Source organism: Carya illinoinensis, chromosome 3 (genome assembly GCF_018687715.1).
Source record: "Carya illinoinensis cultivar Pawnee chromosome 3, C.illinoinensisPawnee_v1, whole genome shotgun sequence".
In the NCBI taxonomy this organism is placed as follows: Eukaryota; Viridiplantae; Streptophyta; class Magnoliopsida; order Fagales; family Juglandaceae; genus Carya; species Carya illinoinensis.
The window spans coordinates 2360063-2377593 of NC_056754.1; the positions used below are offsets into that span (position 1 = coordinate 2360063).

Sequence of the window (17531 nt, forward strand, 5' to 3'; positions counted from 1 at the left end):
ATAATATCTTGTCAATGTTGTCATCTTTTGTTATTTGGAATTTATTCTTTAGATCATATGCCTTGCTGTGAATCTGTCATCTATCTCTGTTTTTTTCCTCAGCAGAGCTTTATGCGAGATATATACAAAAGAACAAAAAATTTGCTAGTATGTCAAGAAATGCATGCCATATTATTAAATATTTCTTAAAAGTACCATTTTGTATTCATAATTTAAAAAAAAAAAAAAAAAAAAAAAACTTCTTGAGATCATGACAAGGTTTAGAAAATTAAGAGGCACTTTATAAAAAGAAATATTTTAGTTATAAAAAGATCTTATAAAAATAAATCTATAAATTGACGTGTCTTGAATTAATACGTTAGATTGTAAATTATTTTTATTATAAAATATATCTAATGTATTATTTAAAATCGTGTATTGAATTAATACGTTAGATTGTAAATTATTTTTATTATAAAATATATCTAACATATCATTTAAAATCATGCTAATTTGTAAATTTATTTTTATGAATCTCTTTATGACTGTAACACTTTCTTTTTTGTTAATACAGTCTCATGTTAGTATCACTGAACAATATGTAGCATTGTTCTAAATCTCTATCATCATTTGCGAACTGAGCTCAAGGTGCAGCTTGAAGCTTTCTTGTCATGTGTGCTTTTGAGGCTTGCACAAAGCAAGCATGGTTCTTCGTACCAACAGCAGGAGGTTGCTTTGGAGGCTCTGGTTGATCTTGCTAACCTGTTATCAAAAAGCGCATTTCTTGTGAATGGACCATTATCTGCAATGCACATTCTTGCCCTCGATGGTTTATATGCACGGTTCACGGTATGGCTGAGAGGCTAGGCAACGAACCGCCTTCTTTAAAGGCTTCCCTTGATAATGAGGTTTATGAAGCATTTTGGACACTGACATGTGAGAACTATAGCGACCCTAATTTTTGGGTCCACATGTCTGTAAGTTGAAGTTTTTCAAGAGAAATTTAATGGTTGGAGCTGACCACTTCAACAGGGATCCTAAGAAAGGTCTAGAGTTTCTTTAAGGAATGCATTTGTTGCCTGACAAACTTGACCCTAAAAGCGTGGCATGCTTTTTAAGATACACCACTGGGCTAGATAAGAATCTTGTTGGGGATTTTCTGGGGAATCATGATGAATTTTGTGTTCAAGTGCTTCCTGATTTTGCTTGGACATTTGATTTCCAATACATGAATTTAGATACTGCATTGCGTCTTTTCTTGGGAACTTTTAAGTTGCCTGGAGAATCACAAAAAATACAGAGGGTGCTTGAGGCATTTGATGAAAGATATTTTAAGCTGAAAGATATTTTGAGCAGTCACCACATATATTAATCAACAAAGATGCTGCTCTCGTGTTGTCATATTCACTTATAATGCTTAACACAGATCAGCACAATGCACAGGTAAAGAAAAAGATGACTGACGAAGACTTTATCCGTAACAATAGGAAAATCAATGGAGGGAAAGATCTTCCTTGTGAGTTCCTGTCAGAGCTTTACTACTCAATTTCTGATAATGAAATCCAGATGATCCCAGACCAAAGTGTTGGGTTTCCAGTGATGGCATCGAGTTGTTGGATTAATGTGATGCACAAATCCAAAAAAACCTCTTCTTTCATTGTTTGTGATTCAAAGAGCTCCTTACCTATGATATGTTTACCATCCTATCAGGTTCGACAATTGCTGCCATGTCAGTTATTTTTTATCAAGTGGAGCGGGAAGATGTTTTGCAAACATGCATTGATGGATTCTTGTTTGTAGCCAAAATAGCAGCATGCTATCACCTTGATGTTGTGTTGGATGATTTGGTCGTGTCTCTCTGTAAATTTACAACCCTCTTGACTCCATTATCCGTTGAGGAAGCTATAGTTTCTTTTGGAGATAACTCTAAGGCTAGGATGGCAACCACAGCAGTTTTCACTATAGCAAATAGGTATGGTGATTATATTCATTCTGGCTGGAAGAACATACTGGACTGTGTGTTAAGCTTGTACAATCTTGGCCTTCTACTAGCTAGTCTGGCTAGTGATGCAGAGTATGAGACGGAGCCCCCTTCTGATCCGGATCGAGCAAAACCTACTACTACTTTGTCAGCATCACACATGCCGTCTTTGGCCCGTTCTTGTAAATCATCTGGCCTAATGGGCTGGTTTAGCCAGCTCTTACCTTTTGATATGGAGGAGCTAAGGTCACAACCAACAGAAGAACAACTTTGTAGCTCAGCAGCACACTAGTGAAACAATACAGAAGTGCCACATTGATAGCATTTTTACAGAGAGTAAATTTCTCCAAGCTGAGTCTTTATTACAACTTGTGAAGGCCCTTATCTTAGCTGCAGGCCGACTCCATAAGGTAACTGGATCCATTGAAGATGAAGACACTATTGTATTCAGCCTGGAGTTGCTGATTACAATTACATTGAACAACCGAGACAGGATAATGCTTATTTGGCAACGTGTTTATGAGCACATATCTGATCTTGTTCAGTCAACTATTCTGTCTTGTCCTCTGGTGGAAAAGGTTGTATTTGGGCTCCTTAAGATATGCCAGAGACTACTTCCCTAGAAGGAAAACCCGACCGATGAACTCCTCAAGTCACTGCAACTGGTTTTAAAACTTAACGCTTGGGTTGCTGATGCTTATTGTGAACACATTACGCAAGAAGTTATGCGCCTTGTAAAAGCAAATGCAACTCCTATCAGATCCCATTTGGGTTGGCCAACGATTATTTCTTTACTATCCATCACAGCTCGGCATCCTGAGGCATTTGAAGTAGGGTTTGAGGTACTGGCATTTATTATGTCTGATGGGGCACACATGTTGCCATCTAATTATGCTATGTGTAGATGCTGCAAGGCAATTTGCTGAGTCTCGGGTTGGTGAGATTGATCAGTCTGTTTCTGCCTTAGATCTGATGCCAGGTTCAGTCCTTTGTTTGGTAACATGGTCTTTTGAGAGTGAAAATTCTGTGGATGAGGAGGCTTCAATGAAAGTCAATGAAGATACTCGGGAGATGTGGCTGAGGCTGGTCCAGGGTTTGAGGGAAGTGTGTTTGGACCAGAGAGAAGAAGTGAGAAACCATGTCATTTGTTGAACCCAAGGTTTCAAATTTTGTGTAATTATATATCTACACATGGATTTTGATGATAACAAATAAATTCAAAAAATAAAGAAGTCTCAAGCTCAAGTTGTTTACACAATGGAGTCAAGCACATCAAGGAAACAAGCATGAGCAAGAAAGGAACAAGTTCACATTAAAGTCATAAAATAATGTTGTAAATCTCTTAAAATTCGAAATTAGAAGTAAGGTTCAAAATTAATATTTTATCATAAAGTATTAAAATACATTTTTCACATGTGCATGAATATTTTGAAAATTAAATTTGAAAAATTTGAAAGATAATTGATTGTCATCTTTCACATGTGCATGCCTTGATTAAAGGGTTGAACTTTAAAAATATTAAAGATGATTGATTGTCATCTTTCACATGTGCATGTTTTATTTGAATATTTTCAAAAGTGATTAATGCTTTTTTTGACTTATGCAAAAAATAAATGATTTTGTTTGAAAATTTTGAAAAGTAAAATGTGCTCATTTTGTCATATGCAAAAAGTAAAAAATTAGGTTTGAATTTTTTGAAAAGTAAAGTGTGCTCATTTTGTCATATGTCAAAAGTAAAATATTAGTTTTAAAGCATTTGAAAAATGAATGATGTTGTCTTTGGTAATTAAAAAAGAAGAACCTTTTATTTGAATTTTTTGAAAAAGTGAATGATATTGTCTTTGACATGTGAATCTTTTTAAATTTGAATATGAAGTCTTATATGCTTATAAATAAATCATTTGAGAGCTTCACATTTACAATATCAAGAGCATACAACATTCATTCAAAATTTTCATTCTCTCTTCTTTAAGTATTGAGCCTTAATTCTTGTTCATTTTGAGAAATATAGTTTGCGCTGTATTGTTTTTATTCTACTCATTGAGGAGTGTTTTCTGATAACCTACCCACTATCAGCTTTTGTATCAATAAAAGGGCGTGTATAACTCTTGTGCGTGTAGAAAGTGTTCTACACAGGGAATAGTTGAATCACCACGTGTAAGGTGATTGCAAGTATAGAAGGTGTTCTACACAGATCCTTTATAATGGTGTTGTTCAAAGGTGTAATAGGTTTATATCTCTACCTGAATGAGGTTGAATAGTGAATTTGGGAATCCTCAAGGGATAGTTTGAGGCGAGGACGTAGGCAGTGGAGTCGAACATCATTAACGTACTGAGTTTGTTTCTCTCTTACCCTTACTCTTTATATTTATTACTATTTCGCATTTTGTTTATATTTTATATTATATATTTGATTTATAATTGTTATTTTTTTTAATACAACTCAATTCACCCCCCTCTTTTGTTAGTCATCTGGGCAACACCATTTTAATGTTGCAGAGGTCTTTGACAGTAGTAGATGGGATTCACCTTTCGAATACCTTGTGGTTGCAATGTTTTGACCAGGTGATCTTTGTGTTGCTTGATGATTTACTAGAAATTGTGCTCGGGAAATCTCCAAAGGACTACCGGCATATGGAGGGAACACTTGTCCTAGCTGTGAAACTCATGTCAAAAGTGTTCCTGCATTTAGTGTTAGATCTTGGGCGGCTACCTTCCTTCTACAAACTCTGGCTAGGGGTTCTTAATCTAATGGAGAAATATATGAACATGAAATTCAGGGGAAGATGTAGTGAGAAGATTCATGAATTGATTCCTGAGCTCCTCAAGAACACTCTACTTGTGATGAAGACGACAGGATTACTCACACCCAGTGATGCTATTGGTGGGGATAGTTTTTGGCAATTGACATGGTTGCATGTGAAGAATATATCCCCTTCTTTGCAATTGGAAGTGTTTCCTGCACATGAATTGGAGTAGCTGCAGAAAAAGCAAGTAAAAGCAGTGAGAATTCATGCGCCTGATGGGACTGGGCTTGTTCAGTCAAGTGAGACCACAGCATGAAAGGAATTTTAAATTGGAGGACTGCAGATTATACTGGTTTGGTAAATTTTAGATGGCCTGAAAAATATGCCGTATTGGTTTGCCCAAATACAGGTATACTAGCTATAACACAAAGGCTGTTAGTTATCGATGTTGATATTACAATTGACAGCCTTCAGGGTTCACAAGATCAAGAGTTTCTGGAGGAGATGCACAAATAAATAAGGAACTCGACTTTGGAACCTACTTTGACGCTGGATCGTTCAAACATCTTGCTTTGGCTAGGCCATTGCTTTGCTTTTCCGCTTGATGAATTCAGAATGGCTCTATTTGGGAGAGAGCATGTACAGTGCTCATTTGCTATATGCGAAGGGGTCTCTAAGTAGATCTCTCACTTGAATTTTGTTCTCGGCTTATTAGTTTCTGTACCAAAACCATCAAATTGCACCATTTTCCTGTGTCTACCATAGTGTCAATATATTCTATGATAATACAATGGTTTAGTTCAGCTGTCATTTCTTGAGCTTGGATATGTGTTCATATCGAACCAGATGGTTCTTTTTCTTTTGTATTTTCTAGGAAGTTCTGTGCATCTCCTTCAGCATCCTGTTTTTCTTCTGAGAAACTTATTTAGCTGATTACTCTCATTTTGTTACAATATTAGAGATGCATAAATGCATGGTCTTTACACAAATCTTATATAAGAAAGTCAGCACAATGATATAGTTTAATTTGATCCGTTAGATTGTAAAATTATATTTATTATAAAATAAATTTAATATATTATATTAAATCACATTTTAATAATAAAAATAAAATTTTTTATTTTTTTATAATGAAAATTTTAATTCGGTGATAATGTCATTCACCAAATATTATTATTATAATTTTTTTAAATTTTCATATAAAATATAATAAATAATAATTTTTTAAATCTCAACTTAAAATTTTTAAATTTTAAAATAATAATAATATTAAAAAAATAATATTTTAATAATATTTTATTTAAAATTTTCTCATCTTTTAATTAAAACGAGTCCTTTTTATTTTTATTTAAGAAAAAGTCAAGGTCCATGGTCCATACGGCCCAATAAGGACCACTCCCGCTGGCCGCTTCAACTCCCCCCGAAAAACTGGAATCCCTCCTAGCTGCATGCAAAACCTATACATTTGCCACGTCATAACGGGCTAGCTGTCTTCCCCAACACGATCGTGCCCCAGCGAGTGTGGTTATCAATCAAACATCACGAGAGCATTATCCACCGCACCCCCCGGCCCCCGGACGATCTAATCCGCGGTGCCGCTTCTATACTTCAAAATAACTCGACCACACCACCGGCAACTTCTCCGGGAATTTCCATCGCCACCTTCGATCTCCTTTCTTCTAAGGTCCTAACGTTTAATCCGATCTTAATATCTTCGATTATGTGACCGATTCGCTTGATTTTCTCTGAATTAGGGTTATTTAAGTTGTTTTTGATCGAGATGTTTCGAATTTTTTGTGGCCGATTATTTTTTGGATTAGTTTGATCTTTTTTATGATTGAAGTGGTGATCGGTGATTACACAGGAGGAATAAAAGGTTAAGGGACGATGAGTGAGGTTTTTGAAGGATACGAACGCCAATACTGCGAGCTCTCCGCGAACCTTTCAAGAAAGTGTACGGCGTCTTGTGCTCTCCATGGAGGTAATAGATATAGTTACTTTTAATTTGACAATTAATTTCATCATGTCATTGGTATATATATTTATTTTCGTCTTGGGATTTCAGGTATACGTGCTGACGAGTTTTGAATATTTTTTAATTAAATAATTGAGATTTTTTTTAAGGTAAAACTAAGGAAAATAAAATGAGGAAAATTGGAAAGGAGGAAATGGATTAGTCGATTAAAAATGTTTTGTGGTCAACATTGATGCATTATGGTTCTGAGATACATATTGACTTCTTTTGGGTATTTTTAAAATCACTATCCTTGAGAGAGTATTTAACGTGGATTGGTTTGATTGGTATGAATCTTAAGTGATTAGGATAATGCTAAGACTTCCCACCACTGTACACTAGAATGCTACGATTATGATCAACCTTAAGAAGTGAGCCAAGTCTACAAAATATCTCACCCTGTAAAGCTGCAAAGGGTAAGATAGTGTTAATAGCTTTTAGCCCTTTGGTCTGGGCAAACTGCCCACATTGCAGATGCCATAAGGCCAGTGGATACTAATGACATGAATGGTCTTATGTGGATTGTTATCTGACATGTGTTAGTAATGAGAAGTAAAAGGACCTGTTAACCCTTTTAAAAATTTTATCTGCAATTCCCAAAGTGTAGAACAGGGCTACTAGTTGCATGCTACTTTGATTCTGATTCTTTCTACTGTATGTTATATAGCTTGGCATGTTACAATGGTGTAATGAAAGCAAATACGGTTCTCTTATATTTTAGTGCATTGAAAAGAACAAAAAGAATGCTAAGATTCTGCTGCTACTGGGATGCAGATTTCCTAACTCATTTTAAACTGTATGTAACATATGTTTTGCATCGAATTATATCTTTGCCCTGCATGAGGATGTAGAAAGTGTCCAGCAGCTACGAGAGGTTTATGCACATTTTCTATACAAATCTTTGTGCAAGCAGATTTTCTGAGGGAAGTACATGACATAGATTGATCTGCTTGAACAAAGTGAGACTTAGGAAGTGTAATGTAGAGTAATATTGTATGTCGAAGGCATTAATTGCCTAACTTGTTCCTGTTTTTCCTCGTTTCTCTCTTTATCCATCGTCTTCTTCCACTTTAATTATCTTTATGCACTTGTATCTAACTTATCTGCAATATCTTCTGACTTTCTGTTTTCCTAGGAGTTTCAGTTTCATATTACATAACCCTCCTATCTGTCAACATTCAATTGCCATATAACCCTATTTTAAGTTCCTAGTCTTTCTCGCTTCATTCTTCATGTGTTTTTTTAAGTCATAGATTTGGTGATAGTTCATGCATGTAGTTTGGTTTTGTACAATACGCTTGCATTCCCCCCCCCCCCCCCCCCCCCCAACACACAAATGCCCCGTCCCGGGGGCTTATCCTTTGTATAACTAGTATGGAACTTAATTTCCCAATGCCCACCAAAAACCACCCCACCTGATATTGTTGTTTTTTGTAATGTCTTCCTGATCTGCAGAGCAAAAGAAACAGAAAGTTGCCGAGATAAAGTCCGGAATTGATGAAGCGGAATCTTTGGTACTTACTTGACTTTTGTTCTTGGGGAATTAGATATACATTATCTTGTATTCTCAGTATTAAAACAGGATGTTGCTTGTACATGTTTCAGATCCGAAAAATGGATCTGGAAGCAAGAAGTTTGCAGCCTAATATTAAGGCTGTCCTTCTTGCTAAGTTGAGGGAATATAAATCAGATCTGAACAATCTGAAAAGTGAAGTCAAAAGAATTGTATCTGGTAACTTAAATGCAGCTGCCAGAGATGAGTTGTTGGAATCGGGCATGGCAGACGCACTCACGGTATGCCTACATAGTTTCTGTATGCTTATGCTTTTGAAGTGACTTGGTGATTTATAATCTTTTAGCTGTTTTATGATAGACATGGTCACTTACTGGAAAAGAGATTTCAGCTTCAATGTTCTTTTAGCACCATTGTGATATATTCATGCAGTTCACTTTGTCATCTGAATGGTGGCAATCAAGTAATTGAGTCTGTGGATACAGGCAGCCTTAAGTCGTTTACATCTCTAAAATTCTTACTGGTTTTGCTTCTTCAAATTTGGTAAATTGAAAGTTTAATTCTGATTTCAATGCCTGATAACTGGTGAATATTGACACATTACTTTTTCCTTCTTCCTTGAATTTGTGGATTTTCATTTGATACATATGATTGATGTTGCAATAGGCATCTGCTGACCAGAGAACAAGATTAATGATGTCAACGGAGAGATTAGGCAAATCTGGTGACAGAATTAAGGAAAGCAGAAGAACCATACTGGAAACAGAGGAGCTTGGTGTTTCAATTCTTCAAGATTTGCATTCTCAGCGACAGTCTCTCTTGCATGCTCATAACACGGTAGTTAGTCATTCACGAAGGCTTCCAATTCAATTTATAGCCATTGATAAAAAGCTTCTTGTTGCATTTTGGTGGATATTTTATTATTTTATACAAGGATATATGGCTTTAAAAAAAAAAAAAAAAAAAAGGATGGAACCCCAATTTTATCAAGAAACCCTCACTTCTGGTAGATGAATACTGTTTTTACATAATTACATTGCCCAAAACCAAGGTGTAAAACTAAACCAAAACCGTGTCTATGTTCTATATGTAAAACCCATCATTTACAACATAATACTGGAAAACCTGTTTTATCTATTCCTAGTATTTGTATTCCTGTAATTTCCTTTGGATCTGGAAGAAAAAAAAAACACTTTCGTAGACCCTTTTGCACCCTGTCCTTTCACTTGCATTCTCATGCCACCATCGGGTATCATCTACATTTTTCTTTTTTGTTGTCTGTTTTTTTTTATTTTTTTTGGGTCTTAGCAGTAGTGCCTGGTACTGAGCACCTATTGTCGTTGACCATTTTATTAACTTTAGTTTAAGCTGCTCTATTTTTAATTATAATATTTTACCCTGCAGCAGAAATGGGGAAAATGTCACTTATATATCTGATTGCTTTCCTTCTGTTGCAGCTGCATGGAGTGGATGATAACATAGGAAAGAGCAAGAGAATACTGACTGCCATGTCAAGGAGAATGGCTAAGAACAAGTGGATAATTGGCATCATTATTGCAGTTCTTGTCATCGCGGTCATCTTGATCTTGTATTTTAAACTTTCTAAATAGCTAGGAAATTTTCTCCTGTTGAGCTTGTGGGGGTGTCACCGGGGGACTTGTTTTCTTTTTTCTTCTCTTTATACTGTTGTTGGTTCTTTTTGTGAGCTTGTAATTTGAGTGCTAACACAAAGATACTTTGCTGTGCGGTAACAGCTGCATGATATGCTTTTGTTCATCGTTGGATGTCACAATGTGTGCTCTAATTTGTCGTGTGGAGTATTGGTTCTTCTATGATTACTCACGATCCATCATTTCCTTGTGTAGAGGTTTCCATTATATCCTGTGTAACATCTTTCATGTTTGCATCCCCTTGAAATATTCTCGTATTCTTTATCGTAACTCTTATGTTTGTGACCGGTCTAATCACATTCCTTGTCTTATTATAAGGTTAATGATTACATAACACTTAAAAAGGGAGGTGATATTTACAGTTTTAAAATGTTTAAGTTCTATGCACATGAATAATGATATACACATATCATATTTCATAATAATGTTTTAAGATGAGGATAGTTTTATAAAGTAATATTATTTTTGTTATTCATTTTATAAAAATATATCTCATTTAAAATATAATTGTGTAAAGTGTTAGAATGTAAATCATTTTTATTTATTTAAAGAGAGTCCTCAAAATTCTAGAAAATCTCGTGAAGTCTTGCCAACTTTATAGTGGAAGCAGGACTCGCAGGAGGAAACTCTCAGTTGTTTTTATGAGTGCCACGGCCACCATGTGAATCGTTTTGGATGCTGGCCTACGACTTTGCAATTCCTCTCCCTCTCCCTCTCGGTTTCCACTCATTTAATGAAATGGCCAAGCTACCGTGCCCTCCCCTCACTCCCCCACCACTTCCGTTCCCTTCTTCGCGCCTGCGCTCGACGCTCCTCTCTCGACACGGGCAAGAAACTCCACGCCACTATCATCACCACTGGCCTTGCCGCTTCCCCGGACTCCTTTCTTCACAACGCCCTCCTTCACTTGTATGCTGCATGCCGTGACTTATGTTATGCACAAAAACTATTCGATGGAATTCCAAACTCGCACAAAGACACCATAGACTGGACCATCTTAATGGGCTGCTGTGCCCGACATGGGGAGCCGAGGAATGCGCTACATATGTTTGTTAAAATGGGCAAAGAGGGAGTGAAGGTCGATGATGTGGCAATGGTTTGCGTGTTCAATGCGTGTGCATGGTTGGGAGACCATTTGTTTGGCGTGCAAGTGCATGGTTGCGTGGTGAGGATGGGATTGAATGCTAGTGTGAAGGCGTGCAATGCAGTTATGGATATGTACGTGAAGTGTGAGATGTTGGGTGAAGCGAGGCGGGTGTTTGAAGAGATGGAGGAACGGAGTGTTGTGTCATGGACAGTGATCTTAGATGGTGTGGTTAAATGTGAAGGTGTGGGAAGTGGGAGGGTGGTGTTTGATATGATGCCAGATAGAAATGAGGTTGCGTGGACTATAATGATAGTGGGTTATGTGGAGAGAGGGCTTGTCCGGGAAGCACTGTTGCTTCTTGGCGAGATGGTTTTTTATTGTGGTTTGGAGTTGAATTATGTTACCCTTTGTTCGTTTTTATCAGCAAGTGCACAGTCGGGGGATGTGATGATGGGTAAGTGGGTTCATGTTTATGCCTTGAAGACACTAGGAAGGCAGATGGATATCATGGTGGGCACAGCTTTGGTAGATATGTATGCAAAATGTGGAAGAGTTGATGCTGCGTATAAGGTTTTTAAGTGTATGCCTCGAAGGAATGTGGTGGCGTGGAATGCTATGCTTAATGGCTTAGCCATGCATGGGCGGGGTAAAGTTGTGGTGGATATGTTTCCTCGTATGGTCAAAGAAGCCGAGCCAGATGATGTAACCTTCGTGTCTGTGTTAAGTGCCTGCAGTCACTCAGGTCTCGTTGATAAGGGTGGCCAATACTTCCATGACCTTGAATCTGTGTATGGCATTACGCCTAAATTAGAGCATTATGCTTGCATGGTGGACCTTCTTGGTCGGGCTGGCCGTTTTGAAGAAGCTGAGATTTTAATAAAGAAGATGCCAATGCCTCCAAACGAAGTGGTTATGGGATCCGTTCTGGGTTCCTGCAGTGTTCACGGAAAGCTACAAGTGGGTGAACGCTTTCTGCTAGAGCTCTTACAAATGGATCCCCAAAACACGGAATATCATATCCTGCTTTCAAATATGTATGCTTTAGCAGGAAAGCGGGACAAGGCTAATTACCTCAGGCAGATTCTTAAAAATAGAGGAATTAAAAAGGTGCCCGGAATGAGTTCAATTCATGTTGGTGGTCAAGTTCATCGGTTCAGCGCAGGGGATAAGTCACATCCACAAACCACAGAGATTTATATCACGTTGGACGAGATGATTAGAAGATTGAAATTGGCTGGATATGCTCCAAATGCTGCTTCCCAAGTTTTCTCCGGTTGTGACAATAGGGAAGGAAACATGGATCATGAACAGGAGGAGATAGAGCAGGCCCTATTCTCTCACAGTGAGAAGCTGGCAGTCTGTTTTGGTCTGATAAGCACAAGACCCGGTTCACCTCTTTATATTTTCAAGAACCTACGTATATGCCAAGACTGTCACTCTGCTATCAAGATAGTTTCTGAAATATACGATCGAGAAATTGTTGTGAGAGACCGCAACCGTTTTCATTGTTTTAAGCAAGGTGGTTGTTCTTGTTCTGATTATTGGTGACCATTACTTCAATACAGTCACGATTGTACAAAAATAGTTTAGGTCTTATTCTTTAGCTGCTGATCTCTTTGTACCTTCTGATTATCAGGAAGATTGTCCCGGAGGCTCATGCGTATATGGCATTTTGATATCCTGTTGGTTTCTTTTTTTTAATACTCGTCCTTTTAATTCAGTTAATCCCATGGCATCTCATTAAATTAATGATTTTGCAACAATTGATGGCTCATGTCAGTATTCAATATTTCCCAATGATTTTATGTTTAGCTATCATAGATAGTTTTTCATGCCCCCTTGACAAAAGGGGATGTAGCTCAAATGGTAGAGCGCTCGCTTTGCATGCGAGAGGCACGGGGTTCGATCCCCCGCATCTCCAACCATTTTCGTTTTTGTTCAGTAAAACTGCTCTCCTGCGTTCCCTATCCATCCCGAACTTACTTTCTACCGATGGATGTTTCAGAAAACTCCCATCTCATGTATATAGCCGTTCCATATCTCCATAATTTTTAGCTGGGAGTTGTCAATTCTACAGCAGTTCTCAGTGAGGAGCCGGATGCCAACTAACACTCCCGGTTAAAAAATCATCTATCCATTCAGAAAGCAAAACAAGAAGTACTTTGGGTTGCAAGACAAACGCTACTCTAAGCCGTTTCAACATGTGTAGGATCGTCATGTATTATTGACATCATCATAAGCTAGCCATTCCAGTGTCAAAACTCGCATATACTCGGACTAATTCCAAAAATACCTCGTGCTTACATCATTACTTACGAGGTACAAATTTATTTATTTCTTAATTTTTCTCAATTAGCAAAAGCATCTTGCTTCTGAATTATCGTCAGTCCTGGATTGCTAAAAAATGATAACATCTTTTTTAAAACAGTAGTATGAATAGTTCATAGTAGCACATATTAAACAAGTACATAGAGATCAGATATAATTCTTTACAACTCTATAGCATAAAAACATTGAAAGACAACACTAAATTCTTATCACGCAGATTTATCACAACACGCATGTAAGATATCAACAAACTCAGTTCTCCCATTAGTTGCTGGGAATCTTCAGCAGGTCACCTTCTATTAACTTCTAAGCAGAATATGGAATCCTCAAGGCCATTTTCTGGGCAAGCCAAGGTCTTTCTGGATCCGGATCAATGAAATGATGCATGATGAATTGTTCTGCTTCTTCATCTACCAATTCTCTAGCCCATGTGACCCGTTTTGAAGGGTTACTCCCCGGCCCAAAACACCTGCATATTTTATTACAGCATAACAAAAGTATTGATTGTGCTACTAGTATACTCATTAAAATAAGATGTGTTAAGGCCAGTAATGAAGCGGCACAAGAATGAATAAAGAGAGACAATATTCCTAGAGAAACCAAGCGTATTCCAAAATCAAAGCAAAGAAACTCGGCCAATCAAACCCGAGTCAAATCAAATAACTCAACATTTCCTTTTCTTAACTTTTTTCTGTACAAAAACCCAAGTCATCTTTTGGGAATATAATATATCATCCACTCACTCAAGCCCCCGATAGCTAGATTAAATCCATTGGTGATATTGCATCTGTTTCAAACAGACGTCTACTAAAAGTTAGGAGAAAGCGATACCTGTATTCATAAAAGCAAGCACTTCTCTCATTCTCCGCTTTGCCCCAGTTGTCCCACCCTACATGTTTGATACATGCATCCATATATGTGTATGCAAAGACCACCCTTCCAAAAGGACCCCATGGTCGTCCAAGACATGCATACGGAGTCCCTCCATTGCCAGTGATAACACATCTGCATCCACACAGTATTTATAGGTGACATAAAGAAGCAATTGTATAATCTCAAACCAAAAGTTTGAAGGGAGAGAAAGAAAAGTAACTATAAAGGCTAGGAAAATCTTTTTTGAGACATGGTTGTTTTAATCATATCTTTAAATAACACATTGGCTACTTCAACCAAGAAAAGTATAAAAAGCCATCAAATTTATGCAGCCTTACAGCCTGTAGCAGCCTTACAGCCTGTACCAGAAGTGAAATGCAAAGGTTTGATCTGTAGATTACAGAAAATGCTTGGAATAGCAAAAAAATAATAGGAGGAAAAAAATGACCTCAACATAATGCCTCAAATTAACTTATCAATTCGAAGTGTTTGGGTAAGAAAACAAGATGTTCAAAAATGAAAAATAATAAAATGCCATTCAATTAAATACCTTAAGAAAACATAACCAGTTGTCTCCTGAGAGGATTTTCTGCTTTGTGCAGTTACGAATCCTGCAGATTTGCAGTGGATATGACAATGCTCCAAGAGTGCAGTGCTATTGCCAAAAATGAAATCCACACTTCCTTCAATATAGCAATCTTTTAAATATTGTTTTCCATGATGCAGGTACAAAGTATCCTGTATTAGAATCATATAAGAAATAGTCATTTATGTATAATTATGTCTCAGATAACTTGTCTACTTTTTCCTGAATGAAGAAAACAATTGCAGACAACCAAACAACACATATAAACATCTATTTTTCCAAGACCCGTCAGTTGATCCAAGCTACTACGTAATAGATATTTCCTGAAAGTAACCATCAAATCAAGCATAAAGAATCCCCAATTACTTCACTTCAAGAAAATAAAAAGAATAAGCAAAATTATGATCAATGTAAGGCCATTCTTCATTATTTAGAGAGGAAAGCATGCATTTGTTGCATTTCGTTGCTTCCAAACTAACATCTTAAAGAGGTGCACTTTGAAGTCACTGACCTACAAAATTAACTGAGAATGACAAAATTCATGTACCTGCCACCCAAGAAATCTGCAATTATAGAACGCGGATCGATCGGCTGTTACTCTAATTGCCACAGCTTGGCCAGAACCCTACCGAAAGCAAACCAAAAACTAAGTAAGAAACTAACCTCTGAAAATTCTAAACGCCAACAATAAAATGTTCCTTTGAGTATGCTTGAAGCGTTAAAAAATAATAATAATAATAATAAAATTCCAACATACACAATACCCAAATTACCAAGACCAACCAATGTATTCATTAACAAATAAAAAGCCCCCAACTTTGAGTAAACTTAGAACCCCGGACTATAATTTCCTACATTCCAAACTATCTAAAACCTTTTTCTATGTTTGGAAAGTAGTAAGACAAAACTTATCAGATACTCGCAAAAAGAACAAAAATACAAAAAGGGAGAATTTTCAGCATATTCAAAACCTTAATCCACATATGGCAGCTTACCCATTCAGTACACGCCTCAGAAGTGGGTTTCTACCACATCCAGGCGAACACCCAATGGTAAAAATTCGTTAAGCTAGTAGACCCGGAAAATTGAAACATGTAAGAAAAAAACTTGAATTTTCTGTTAGAGTATATTCAAAGATTACCTGAGGAGAAGAGTTTTCAAAAGTAATATTCTCAGCAATGAAATCCTCCCCTTCCACAATAGTGCTTCCACAACCAAACGTTCCAGTCCCGATCACCCGAGAGCCCTGCAAAACCCATCAGCCACTCAGCAACCAAAATATCATTAAATTTTTCTGTACATGTGGCACAAGCCCCGAGCTACCCTGGGTGCGCCTACCTGGTGGTGGTCGATTTGGGAGGCGGTGTTGTGCCAGGTGAGCACGGTATCCTCGGGGTTGCGACCAGCGAGGGTGATGAAGTTCTTGGTCTTCGGCACGTACACCGGCTGCTTGTAGATGCCCGGCGAGACGCGAATCACCGTCCGACGCGTATTGCCGAGTGGAACCGCGTCTATTGCATCCTGCACCGTGCCATAGTCCCCGTTCCCATCCTGTGACACCGTTATTACACATGCCGCAGCCATTGATTCTCTCTCTCTCTCTCTCCCCCTCTACCGGAGATGGGATCGCTTTGCGGGAGGGAGAGAGAACGCGGACAGAAAACGTTAAAAACTTAAAGGTGAAACAGAATCTAATCTTAGTTTTCTTCTCGAGGGATGGCAAAGTATTTTGGCTTTGTTCGTTTAAAACCGACTTTAAAAAGCAGTCTGTTTTGGAATCAGAGCAGGTTTGGACAGTAAGAGTATTGCCATTCGCTTCATTAAAATTATCTTTAAATTTTAATGAAAAGTATAAATTTTTCATAATTTTAAAATCTTTATATCTATAATTTTATATTAGATTAATTATTAAATTTATCAAAATAATAATATAATATTATTTTTTTAATAATATATTATTTTTTTATATTTTATAATTAAACCTACTATATGTATATTAATAATTTAATTTGACGTAACGATGATCAAACAATTGAAATATGATAAGCACACAAAGTAGTAATTTATGTTCTGTCGAGCACTTGGTGCTCAAAACAGACACGCAAATTCCAAACAAAGACCAAAGATATAGGGGCAAAATCAAAGAGAAGAACAAAGACCAAGTAAATCCCAGAGAGAAAAAAAAAAAAAGAGTAGAGAATGGCCGATACAAGGGAAACGAAAAACAAAATCAATTTACTTAGAAAAAATCTTGGACTGGTCAAAATGAGGGCCAATGTGCACAGGTGAGATGAAATACAAGAGGTTCTCGTTGACGGCGCTAGAGTCCGTGGCCGAGTTTTTCGCTCACTGTTTGGCTCAACTTCCTGTTCAAGAACCCCGGCTCCTGCGGCTGTGATTTATCCATCCGAGGCGATGGGGATCGTGCGGCCGCGAAGGGTAAGAGAGACAGTGGGCCTGGAATCGAGGTTGGCGTCGATGCCGCATGGCAGAGCCCCAAGAGGCATAGGGATTTGCTGTGGCGGGCCGGGGAGAAGTCCGTGGTCGAGTTTTCGCTCACTGTCTGGCTCAACTTCCTGTTCGAGAACCCCGGCTCTTGCGGCTGTGATTTATCCATCCGAGGCGATGGGGATCGTGTGGCCGCGAAGGGTAAGAGCGACAATGGGCCTGGAATCGAGGTTGGCGTCGATGCCGCATAGCGGAGCCCCAAGAGGCAGAGGGATTTGTTGTGGCGAGCCGGGGAGAAGTCCGTG

The 17531-nt window shown here is 37.8% G+C and overlaps 3 protein-coding genes, 1 non-coding gene and 1 pseudogene across 4 annotated transcripts; 4 read left to right on the forward strand and 1 right to left on the reverse strand.

Annotated features, from left to right (window-relative positions):
• The first annotated feature begins 579 nt into the window (after nucleotides 1-579).
• On the forward strand, nucleotides 580-5023 carry LOC122305833 (annotated as a pseudogene).
• Nucleotides 5024-6154: 1131 nt separating this feature from the next.
• Nucleotides 6155-10038, forward strand: LOC122302432 (vesicle transport v-SNARE 13-like). Its single transcript, XM_043113686.1, has 6 exons — nucleotides 6155-6391; nucleotides 6572-6688; nucleotides 8177-8235; nucleotides 8327-8515; nucleotides 8901-9071; nucleotides 9692-10038. The coding sequence occupies exons 2-6, from the start codon at nucleotides 6595-6597 to the stop codon at nucleotides 9842-9844; spliced, it is 666 nt and encodes a 221-aa protein (XP_042969620.1). The 5' UTR covers nucleotides 6155-6391; nucleotides 6572-6594; the 3' UTR covers nucleotides 9845-10038.
• Nucleotides 10039-10454: 416 nt separating this feature from the next.
• LOC122303039 (pentatricopeptide repeat-containing protein At5g15340, mitochondrial) lies at nucleotides 10455-12692 on the forward strand. The gene has a single exon (XM_043114570.1). It carries the CDS (start codon nucleotides 10638-10640, stop codon nucleotides 12537-12539), a length of 1902 nt encoding a protein of 633 aa, XP_042970504.1. The 5' UTR covers nucleotides 10455-10637; the 3' UTR covers nucleotides 12540-12692.
• Nucleotides 12693-12839: 147 nt separating this feature from the next.
• TRNAA-UGC lies at nucleotides 12840-12912 on the forward strand. The gene has a single exon. It is a non-coding gene; the product is annotated as a tRNA-Ala (tRNA).
• Nucleotides 12913-13385: 473 nt separating this feature from the next.
• On the reverse strand, nucleotides 13386-16517 carry LOC122302433 (pectinesterase 31). The gene is made up of 6 exons (XM_043113687.1): nucleotides 16117-16517; nucleotides 15920-16024; nucleotides 15326-15403; nucleotides 14743-14930; nucleotides 14151-14324; nucleotides 13386-13788 (listed from the first exon to the last, which is right to left on the reverse strand). Exons 1-6 carry the CDS (start codon nucleotides 16360-16362, stop codon nucleotides 13626-13628), a joined length of 954 nt encoding a protein of 317 aa, XP_042969621.1. The 5' UTR covers nucleotides 16363-16517; the 3' UTR covers nucleotides 13386-13625.
• Between the last annotated feature and the right edge of the window lie 1014 nt (nucleotides 16518-17531).